The sequence below is a fragment of the Paramisgurnus dabryanus genome, chromosome 6 (assembly GCF_030506205.2).
Source record: "Paramisgurnus dabryanus chromosome 6, PD_genome_1.1, whole genome shotgun sequence".
NCBI lineage: Eukaryota > Metazoa > Chordata > Actinopteri > Cypriniformes > Cobitidae > Paramisgurnus > Paramisgurnus dabryanus.
Window position 1 is genome coordinate 32,715,189 of NC_133342.1, and position 12,268 is coordinate 32,727,456.

At 34.9% G+C, this 12,268-nt stretch overlaps 1 protein-coding gene across 1 annotated transcript; it reads right to left on the minus strand.

Annotated features, from left to right (window-relative positions):
• Window positions 1-359: 359 nt before the first annotated feature.
• On the minus strand, window positions 360-11,029 carry nmnat2 (nicotinamide nucleotide adenylyltransferase 2). Its single transcript, XM_065276633.1, has 11 exons — window positions 10,807-11,029; window positions 7,556-7,644; window positions 6,764-6,831; window positions 6,565-6,643; window positions 6,360-6,477; window positions 6,203-6,283; window positions 4,400-4,444; window positions 4,105-4,181; window positions 3,594-3,695; window positions 1,095-1,162; window positions 360-1,011 (listed from the first exon to the last, which is right to left on the minus strand). Exons 1-11 carry the CDS (start codon window positions 10,889-10,891, stop codon window positions 909-911), a joined length of 915 nt encoding a protein of 304 aa, XP_065132705.1. The 5' UTR covers window positions 10,892-11,029; the 3' UTR covers window positions 360-908.
• Between the last annotated feature and the right edge of the window lie 1,239 nt (window positions 11,030-12,268).

Genomic DNA, 12,268 nt, shown 5'->3' on the forward strand with positions numbered 1-12,268 from the left:
ATAACAGCACAGTTTAGTTTATTTATAAAGGCTGTATTGTTGTCGATCTGAAATCTTAACTGATAATTCATTTCAGTGTTTCTTAATATGTTGCTGTTATACACATTAAATACAGTTTCCTAAATAGCAAAACCCTCCCTTGTCAAGTACACTTCAAATATAGTTTTAAAGGAGGGAACTACTTCTGTTTGTGTCTGCACGAACCGAAAACTCTCAAACACGTCTCTCAACAAAGCAAACAACCTCGGCTACAACAAATGGTTTAATGAAGAGGCAGTGACTGGCTTTCCATATCTGCAACTTTAGCATGTGTCAAACAAAAGTGGGTGCGTGAGAAGAAAATGTGCACGAAAGCAAAGTAAATTGAATCGCATTCTTTAATGTGCAACCAAATACTCAACGTATACATGAATGCACACTGAAGACAAAACACTGAGGCATACATTAAATGAGACGGCAACCGAATCTTTCTCTGTACATCCATTTGATTCATGAGTAGAAAATGCATTTCAAGATGAGATGAATCCAAGCACAGTTTTTCCTGCAAACACTGTAAGCACAGACTACGGTCTATGTGTAAAATTTAAACACATACATGCGCTGAAAGAAAACCCATTGGCATGCATCTACAAGAACAGAGAGTGTCAAAAGGCCAACATTAAAGCAGGCAATGGTTCATCTAACCACATGACCCGGTCTCTTAAAACTGATTGGTGGAGCAAGTCTTTATAAACAGATCCCTCTGGCACAGTGCTGTACATCCGTTGGCCCAATAAGACACAAGAAGGGACTAACGCTCCTCTACATGGAAAAGCAGCAGCAGTAGCACGGGAGGAATATACTCTACGTTACATACAGAGAGACAGACAGACGGGAATGGCTGATGGGAAGGAGTGAACTGTCCCCATCTATCCAGAAGCATTGATGTAAAGCTGACTCTGCAGAATGTAGTCAATGACTGGCTGACTCAGGTAATCCACCACATGACCATCGCCATGTTGAAGAGCCAGTCTGATGAAAACAGAAGCACATGAGCTGTATACAGGTAGAGAAACAACTATAAGCAATGCTAAAGAAAATGAGAGGACACACACCTGCTCTTAGTTGAACTGACAACTGACATCGGGTGGTCAATCTCATCCTTTACCACGATAATATTGTCCTGTAAAAAGAAAGTAAAGCTATATACTTTAACAATCACCAATTCCTACGTTATCCTATTTATATGAGCCTGTCTGAAAATTTTTTTAAGTCTCATAATCCTATTAGGAGCATCACAGTTTGATTTCATTCATCGGTTTCACAATGATTTTAATCTTTGACATGACCTTACTCAGTCAATATTAATACATATGCGCTGCCGCATAATTCTATGTTTTTGCAGAATTGGGCATGCCTGAATTTGTCTACCCACATACTTAGGAGAAAATTGATATAAATTGTCTTATTTTACATAAAACTTTGTGCTCCACAACTATACATATTCACATTTACTTTATATATTCAGACTTACATTTTTATATTCAGACTTACATTTATAAATTCAGACTTATATTTATATATTCAGACTTACATTTTTATATTCAGACTTACATTTATATATTCAGACTTCCATTTATAAATTCAGACTTAAATTTATTCAGACTTACATTTATATATTCAGACTTATATTTATCTATTCAAACTTATAACTATATATTCAGACTTAAATTTATAAATTCAGACTTACATTTATATATTCAAACTTAAATTTATATATTCAGACTTACATTTATACATTCAGACTTATTAGACTTACATTTAAATATTCAGACTTATATATATATATATATATATATATATATATATATATATATATATATATATATATATATATATAAGTCTGAATATTTAAATGTAATATATATATAATATATATATATATTTATATATATATTCAGACTTATAACTGTATATTCAGACTCATAATTCAGACTTCCATTTATGTATTCAGACTTACATTTATATATTCAGACTTAAATGTATAAATTCAGACTTACATTTATTCAGACTTATATTTATCTATTCAGACTTATAATTATATATTCAGACTTAAATGTATATATTCAGACTTAAATTTATAAATTCACACTTACTTTTTATATATTCAGACTTACATTTATATATTCAGACTTATATTTATCTATTCAGACTTATAACTATATATTCAGACTTATAACTATGTATTCAGACTTATATGTATATATTCAGACTTACATTAATATAATCACACTTATATTTATCTATTCAGACTTATAACTATATATTCAGACTTAAATGTATATATTCAGACTTAAATTTTTAAATTCAGACTTACATTTATTTATTCAGACTTACATTTATAAATTCAGACTTAAATGTATATATTCAGACTTACATTTATATATTCCGACTTACATTTATAAATTCAGACTTTAATGTATATATTCAAACTTACATTTATAAATTCAGACTTATAACTATATATTTATGGTTTATAATTATAAATTCAGACTTATAACTATATATTTATGGTTTATAATTATATATTCAGACTTACATTTATAAATTCAGACTTACATTTATAAATTCAGACTTATTGCTATATATTTATGGTTTATAATTATATATTCAAATTTATAATATATTTAGTTTGCATTATCTCTGGGGTACATGATCTCTGAAAGCCAGTGTTGACATTTAAAATCACCTAAACAAACACGCCTCTACCCCAATAGAATCTGGACCTTCTTTTGATAGACCCTCCACACAAATACGCAACCCAGGCAACAATGTTGGTTAGTTAGTAGACATGCCTCTTTCTGCTTATTTACTACAAGTGTGTTTTTCGTACTCTGCCTGATTCCCTTTTTCCAAAATGTTTTTCAAAAATCATGCACCCTGCCTTTAAATTGGATAGTTTTGGACCCGCTGTCGGGTATGCAGAATTCATAGGGCTAAAGATCCCAGGTGAAAAAGTAGTGCACTTCCATAGTGTGCTTTATTTTCACACACTAATTTTGTACTTAATATACAAAAAATTCATCTTTAGTACTTCTTAAGATGTTCTTAAGATCATCTAAGTGTACTTCACTGTACTATTTTGAGACACCACTAAAATGCACTTTTAACATACTATCTCTGTATTAAAAATGTATTTAAAAAATATATTTAGGTACCACTTGTAGTAAACTTGAACCCATCAAGTGTTAACCAAATACATTTTTTAATACAGACATAATATGTTAAAAGTTAATTTTAGTTTATAATCATGGTGTCTCAAAATAGCACAGTGAAGTACACTTAGATCATCTTAAGAACATCTTAAGAAGTACTAAAGATGAATTTTTAGTATATTAAGTACAAAATAAGTGTACGAAAATAAAGCACTTTAAGTACACTATGGAAGTGTACTACTTTTCACCTGGGATATCAAAGCTATGTAAGATGATTTATGTAGAAGCTGGGTCTTTACAGACTAGGTCACATTTGTTCTGAACATTTTGCATTGATATAATATAGTATATATACTAGTATAATATAGTAGACACTCGAGTTTGGTTTTGTTACCGTACCTTGTGCTTTCTGAGCACAGACGAATGATTCATTATCCTCTCTGTGTCGACTCCATCTCGAGGAACCACCACAATCCCAAAATCCCCTACAATCACCTCCATCTAAAAGAATATTTTGATTAAATTTGAGAGTTTGGATGATAAGAAAGCACATTATTATGCTACCAATGTTTTGTTTGCTAAAAATATTTTTCAAAGTCAACATTCAATCGAATTTCCTAATGCACATCCATGTTCTTATTGTCCACAATTAATCAGAATCAAAAAAAGAAATAATGTTCTTAATCTTTCATGAAAATGCCTTTGGAAGCCCCTTCCCTCCATCCACCTGTCACATATAGAGGTCTTTTCATAATCCAATCATTTTACAGTGGAAAAAAATTAAGTCCCATCCAACATTTTTTTTCTAGTTATCAAGTAGTTTTAAAACAGTGAACGCGTACTGAAAATAACTAAAATTCAGTGTCTATCATTTTTAACAGTGTTCATTGAAGAATAAAACATAACTTACATCAATTTCATTCCACAAGCCAGGGATACAGAAAGACTCCAGGAGATCACTGCCACACAGGAGCAAGATACGCAACTCTAAACAAATCACAACAGAATACTGTGATAAAAAAGATATATAAAATATGTTTACTTTCATGTCTGACACTTGTCAGTATTTGATATATTATGTTATTACACAGTCAGTTTTCTCAATCCTTGGGCAAGCTCAAGACTGTCTGATCATTACTCAAAGTAACAAGCAAAGACTGATTTGAAAACAAAAAACCAAGGCAGGAGAAATCAAATGTTCTCACCGATTTCCTCGTAGCGCATTGCAGTGCCAAGGTTGGCATTTTCATCTGTTCAGGATATAAAGATTTCAGAGGTCACACGGATGATTGATTAATCGGAAGTCATCACATTTGTGTTAAACTGATGCACATCCACATGAATAATTCAAAACTTAATCATTAAAAAAGCAAGGTTTTCACATTACACTTCAAAGCTCTTGTCTTCAGATCTGACATCACAAATTAAAATGGACTGAACAGATGATATTCTTTAACTTGAATGACTAAATATTAGGGCAGTCAATTTAATATGATTTAATGCAATTAATGATTGCAAATATGTATTTTTATGTTTATTTGCCTACTGTCATTGACTACAGAGATTAAGTAGCACAAAGTGAGAGAATGCTTTATAGACTTTTTCTAATTACTTTACTGGTATTAGTTATTAATTGGAGTGTATTTTTTTATTAATTAACAGACATATCTAAATAAACTCTTTTTTCAATTTATATCTAACTTGGTCAGAAGGGGTAGAACTATGGGCCCTATTTTAACGATCTAAGCGCATTGTCTAAAGCGCACAGCGCAACGTCTAAATGGGCGTGTCTGAATCCACTTTTGCTAATTTAACGACGGGAAAAATGTTTTTTGCGCCGAGCGCATGGTCGAAAAGGGTAGGTCCTAGTGTAATGGGAGTATTTTGGGCGTAACGTGCAGTAAACCAATGAGAGACTCAGCTCTCATCCCCTTTAAAAGCAAGTTGCGCTGGCGCTATGTTTAATCCTTATTTAGATGACGGACTTTGTAAACTGAAAAACTAAGCGGAGGAAGAAGATCCCCAGTTTAAGATTAATGTTAAATAATTGTGTTGTTTTTCACTTGTATTGAAATTGTTATCTTTTTATTAAAACCTTTAAAACCCGTTTTCTTTTAGTCATGGAAGTAAAAAGCAGGCTTGTAATTGCTTTAAATGTATGGCTATCCAATATCATCAAAAAATAATTTACAAGTATGTAAGATAAGGTTTGTACTCTAAAAATACTTTATTTGTAACAAACAGGAGATAAAGAATTTACAAACGGCTCTCCTCACGTTTCAGCACTTTGGACAGCGTTTTTTTTTAGCAAAGAGTTTTTTAAGCATTACTTAAAAATGTTTTTCATCTCACCATATCCACAGGTACAGAGTCATCATATACAATAAATCCGTGAGGTAGCATTAAAAAAAACATTTAAAAACAGACGCATTTGTTCAAAGCAAAGCATTTATTTACTTACCAGGCTACAGGTAAAGCAGCTCTTTGCGCCTTCTAACGTCTCATAATTAGTCCTCATTTATGTCCAAGAGATTCAATAATAATCTTTTACATTCAATCCTTTAATCTTTCATATTTAAAAGCATTTTTGTGCTGCTGCGCATTCATGTACTTTGTGATAAGCAAACCCGCGTTGTCCTCCCGTGTATAGGCGCATTTTACTAATGCGCTCTTTAAATAACATAAAACACATTGCGCCATTGACTTTAGACTTTAGAGCAGGTTTTTGTTGGTCAATGGCGTAGTCTATTTTAGTTGCCTCAAAATAGCAACGCGCCAACAATGCGCCTGAACACACCTCATTTTCAGACCAGAACGCCCATGGGCGCAAAAGGGGGCGCAAATGCATTTGCTATTTAAACAACGCGGCGCTAAACGTGAAAATTAGGGTGGAAACTAGCGAAAGACACTTGCGTCGCGCATTGCGCTGCATTGCGCCGGGTGTAAGATAGAGCCCTATGTGTTTTTCCTCTAAAGTGTCAATAAACAGGAGTATATCCAAAACTTACCAACAAAGGTAAAACGCTCCATGTGCGGGCGAACACAGCAAATTTTACCCAGACTCTCACTCATCTTTCCCCACATCTTAACTGTTGAAAAAGAAACAATCATAATAAGTCAAGCTGTGGTCAAAAATACCAAACATCCGACCATTGAGTCACTTACTAGCCACAGACTTGTTAGCTGTGTTTTGGTAAATAGGAGAAGTCCCATTTTGTGGTTGACCAATCACAGGAGTTGTAGAGGGCGTGTTCACATTGGACAGAATGCATCCTGTCACTCTCTGCAGACGAGTAGACCAAAATATGTAAATGCACTGAAAATAGGTCAAATGTTCAACAAATTCGAACCGTGTTTACAAGTCACTAACCTTCATTAAGTCTCTGTGATGCTCCAGAACACTACAGGTGGTCTGCCAGGTGTCCTGATAGCACTCCCAAGGATCCACTCTGCAAAAGACCATCCGTCAAAACTCTACAATACTATATTATACAATACACAAATATAACCCAATGATGCTGAAGTACACAATTCTTACAAGTGTGCTACCTTTATTGATTGACAGTTACCTGATCCAATCAGAAGAATGAACTGCCAGCTGACACATGGTCAGACGATGTCTGCTCGAGACAAGACCCTAGACAAGCATAAAGAATCAAAATTCACTTCTCTGTAAATATTGCGAATACAAGTGGCCATCTACCAATGAACAAAATATGTGACCCAAGTAATTTTCATCCTACATAAAGACGATTCTGTGAAAATATAACCCTGATATCTTTAATACTGACTGACTTTAATGTGAAATCACTGATTGAAATCAAACTTTGATGCTCGAGGAGACTTTAGGGTAATTGGATTTTACAGACAGAGTCACTGAAAACTGTAAATGACATTTAAAGGTTAAGTCCATTTTTGCCTCATGAAAAGTATAGAAACAAAAAGCACGAAAAAGTTTGATCAACACAAACAACATACATTCTGATGCAGTGGCGGCTGGTGACTTCCTTTTCAAGGGCGCACGAATGCGAAGCTTCTACGAGGTTTATGATAAAATCTCACGTTTGCCAGATACACGTTTAATATCATATGTAATCTTGTGTGACTTGCGAGTATTTTGTGAATGCGAGTGTCTCTTTAATCATAAACCATTTCGACGCGTGTGCAACAGACACATATTTTGACCTGACGCATGATGCACATAAGTTCACATGACGCAACAAATACATATTTTGAATTCCTGCCCCTTGGAAGAGAAGTCGCCATTTAATTGTTCTCATGATCAGGCTTCAAAACACACCTGCACTAGACATAAACACACTAGACTTTAACCATTCATTAACTATAACAGATTCTCTTACCGGTTTGCCATAAGAGTCATGTACAGGCGAGATTATACCTCCAATCACAATGAAGCGACCAGTCTTGTGTAGATACTCTCTGGCTTTTTCTGCAAAACAGACATGGTGACTTGATTATCTCATGAATAAATTATAAGTGTGGCTTGGATTTATGTTTTATAAGACACACGATCGAATCAATGAAAGTAAAACATGATCTTTTATTTGGAACCTGGGGTGAAAACGAAAGCAACAACATTACACAATATCCTGTAAGCATCTCTGTTTTAAATCACTGATAACTAAGATCTGATTTCTCTCGCATGCCAAGTGTTTTGTTTTGTGGCTCTCATGATGCATTTGCTTTAACTGTAATAAAACTTCAAATCCCCATCAAACTACTGAGCCACAGATATCAATAGAAGAAACAAGTCTCTTTTTGGGGAATGAGAAAGATTAAATAATCTGAACAAATCTCTTTACTGAAACAATACCACACTTATACAAGAAAGAAACTAGGACACAACAAAAAGTAGAGCTTACAATAAAAGCCAACATTGACTTTTTAATGAACTTAATGCTAACATCTTGGCAAATATTTTATTGGATACATTTACAGACCCTTTAGCAAAGCCTGAAGCCATTGCCCACTGCTCAAAATGAGCCACAAGCCCGTTTTTATTTTTATACCGCAATATATGCAAAGGCATGCAGGCTTAAAAATTAGGTCATGGACACGTGGATGCTGTGAGCTTTAGAGGGAAACAGCAGACGTGTATTGATCTAACTGGGGTGGTACTCTTCATCTTGCTTAGGCTCGGGAAAATAATAATACAGCTGATTGGATTAAGGAAAGTACAAAGCACCTAAGGTTCTTTCCCATTATGTTTATTGACACAATGAATAGTGGAGATGGACTACCGATGGATGAAATCTCTCTCTGCACTCTCAATCAAGTTCACAGCTAATCTTAAACTTTATGTCCTTTAGGGATTGACTTTATTTTTAATGGGGTCCCAGAGACCCAATGTGTAGACAAAGATTAAATCTGAGTAAAGAACCTTTTGTGAAACAGAAAGCTTCTTTGGATGTTAAATGTTCTTCATGGAACTACATTTAGCAAAAAAAAAAAGGTTCTTCTATAGCATCATAAAGCACCTTTATTTTCAATAAGGTGTAAAATGCTGGGTTGTTGTTACCCAACCAAAACAATCCATCATTCGGGTTTAAATAACTCAGCGTACACTCTCAATAATAAAGGCGCTCAAAAGGTTCTTCACAATGATGCCATTGAAGAACCATTTTGGTTTCCTCAAAGAACCATTCGGTCAAACGTTCTTTAAAGGTGCCAAAGAATGCATTGAAATAATATGCTAAATTGTTCTTTAATATTACACAGAAGTTATGCGGCTTTATTAAGTGCAAAAATGATCAGACACATTTTAACATGTCCATTTACAACCCTAAGATTTGTCCTTGGAGTGAAATGCTCTATTTTTGCCCATTTTGGAAGGATCATGAATCATGAATAATGTTGAGCTCTGCTCTGATTGGCTCTGCTCTGAGGCTCATGCCAGTAGCTCACATTAGTAAACATGTTGGGGCATTACATCACAGTCAGTGTTATGTTGAGATTGGCCTGTTTTCCAGCAGTCTCTTTCATGCACGAGGTTTACATAAAAATGAGGAAACAAACGCGTTCAAGGATCGCGATATGTTGTTACAGAAATCTTATTATTCATCTATGCCAAATACAGTTTTTTATTTTATGGCACCTTTAAAGCTCCATTTCTGTCATCTATTTTTATAACTTTTTTTCTTTAAAGAACCTTTTTCGAAGCAAAGGTTTTTTTAAGATGTTCTTTATAGGACCCTACTGAAAAATCCAGCAAAGACCAGCATAAGCTGGTAGCTGGTTTTAGCTGGTTTAAGGTAGCAGTAGCTGGTCTAAGCTGGTCCTCCCAGCCTGGCAAAGCTGGTCAGGCTGGTTGGTCAGCTGGTCTTCGAGCATGACTAGCTAAGTCCAACTAGACCAGCTTAAAAAGTGACCAAAACACAGCTACACCAGCTTACTACACCAGCAATACCGGCTAAAACCAAGCTGGGAGATCAGCTAAAACCAGCTAACCAGCTTATGCTGGTTTTAGCTGGATTTTTCAGTAGGGCATTCAGCCAAAATGCTCCTTCTATGGCATTTTGAAGCATTTTAAGAGTCTTTTTTATTAGATCTTGTGTATAATAACAACCCAACAGTGGGTATCCAATATTTACCCAGTCCAAAAAACATGCAGGTTAGGGCAACTGGAGATGTCAAATTTCCCCAACTTGTGTAGAGATTAATCGTTCCTTGCAATGAACATAGCCATAGATGCTGGAATGGCGTTAAGAATAAATAAATAAAATCTTTCCAAGCTAACATTTTATTTCTAATAAATTCTCAAAAGAGTATGATGATGTTTCAGCTACTGAGGGGGCATAGATCCCAAACAGAACATGATGCTTAATTCAAAAGTCTATGGGGAAATCCAGTGATTTACAAGATAAAGTTAGCTGTTAAGGGGTTTAGTTGTTTTGGTTTAATGTGTTTTGGTTGCAAATGCGTGGTCCGGGTCCAAGTATCAGCAACGTTCTATCCAAATAGCATCACTATAGTAAATTACTGAGATTTTACAGTTTTTTGAGTGCATGGAATGCAGGCCCATTTATCCATTCAGTCTCTCTTAAAAAAAACCCCACAAAGCATGAGGTCTTCAATACATTTCCCGAAAGTCCAAAATGACGCATGAAGGTCGGACTATAAAGTCTCAAAAGAGGTCCATATTCATGTAACTTTAATCTTAACATCAGATAACGCAAAATCTATATGGTGGTTATTGTGGTCCGGCTAGAATATAGACATACCGGCATGCGAAGTATCTCTCGCATTATTAATGATTAACGGTTAGATATCATATAAGTTACATGTCATATATATATATATAAAGTCTGATATCATATTATATACACGTGTTCTCCCAACATCTATAAAATTGTGAATGAATGCAGTTGTTGTTTACTAAAGCCAATCGTCTCAAGCCCGATGTGTTTTCATCATTCAGGCCATCGCCCATTTCAGCACCTCGCTGTGGACAGCGCTCACCAATAACAATCTATTACAGACATGATAATCATCACGCGTGGAATTATCAACCATTACATAAAACATAAATGACTAAATTAAAACACCCATATGGGACGAGCATGAGATCCAAAAAGGCAAACAGCCTACTTACCGAACATATGAATGTGTCCCTTCGTGATGGGGTTGAAACTTCCACATGACAGCAAGATGACATGCGTTTTAGCGTTCTCCGTCATTTTAGTTGTGATGGACTGTGATTTTTTACATATGTGTCCAGTGTTGAGGCCTTTTGTTGTGTTGTGAGCGCGCAGCAGAAGGCGAGGTTCATTGGGCTGCGGCAGTCAGGCTGAGCGTCACTGACTGTGAGCTGTTCATGCGCATGCGCACGCCCGGAGGAAACAGCTCATGATGACTCCAACCTGCCTTCTAACATATTATTCACATCTGGATTATATAACGTGTTCGTGTGCCTATGATTTTAATTTAGAGTGGGCTTTGTCTTTATTCAATGTATCTTGGAATAAAAGTAGCCTAAAAAATAACTTGTTACATCTAATTACTTAAAAAGTTTACATTGAAAAAATAATAAAACAAATATAAGTTGAGGAAAATTTAGGTATTTAGATGTAACATTTTGACGCAATGTTTTTTAATCCGAAGACACATTTATTCAGTGAATTTATGCTTTATAAAGTGTATTGAAATACGCCTGTGAGAAATGCATGTCATAAAAACTTCAAATTAACTATAAAGTTAAAGTTAAGGCTATTGAAAATGCTCAATAATCCTTTACAGGTCGAGATGTTAGCTATTTGATCCTTTATTGCGGTAAATCAAACATGTAATATAAATCATGTTGCAATCATTTCCATAAGTTTTACTCTGAGGTTCAAGATGAAAGTCTAATTTAGATGTGCTGAAATAATGCTACTGTACTAGCACATATAAAATGCAACAACGACCAAATAGAACAAAGATTAATTAATTGATTAAGTTAAATTATTTATGAAGTAAATTTGCTTTTGAAAGCTTCAAAAAATTAAAAGAGGCATATCAGACGCATGCAGGGCTATACATTTGACTAAACAGTTTTCAGCCACAACAACACAGTCTCACACCCATGGCGTCAATATTTGACGACACTTGACCATGCGTCAATATGTTGACGCGGAGGGTATACCTTTCGCGTCACTTTTTGACGAACTGGGGACTTCAATACTATTAGGTACGCGAAATTAAACAGTTGTCAACTGACATTGGGGTTAGGGATAGGTTTGGGTAGGGATGTCATTATGTAAATCTAACCCTAAACCGACGCGAAAATGGTAGAAAATGGTAAGAAAATAGGAAAGAGAATTTCGCGTACCTGATAGTATTGAAGTCCCCAGTTCGTCAAAAAGTGACGCGAAAGGTATACCCTCCGCGTCAACATATTGACGCATGGTCAAGTGTCGTCAAATATTGACGCCACAAGAGTTTATTTTTTATACCACAGAGATTAGTGTGTGTTCAAATGCATGTCAGTACAGCAATTTGGTATCCCTTGTGGATGAGTTGCAGTGTTTAGTGTTTTAACAACTCTAAAAATATAATAAATATTGTGCTACACACAT

Bases quoted from the DNA above. Each gene is read 5' to 3' on its own strand.
- nmnat2 (XM_065276633.1), bottom strand. From the start codon at position 10,891: ATGACGGAGAACGCTAAAACGCATGTCATCTTGCTGTCATGTGGAAGT. The intron at 6,832-7,555 runs GTAAGAGAATCT...ATGCTTGTCTAG, and splicing joins ATGACTCTTATGGCAAACCG to GGTCTTGTCTCGAGCAGACA. The intron at 6,478-6,564 runs GTTAGTGACTTG...ACTCGTCTGCAG, and splicing joins ATCACAGAGACTTAATGAAG to AGAGTGACAGGATGCATTCT.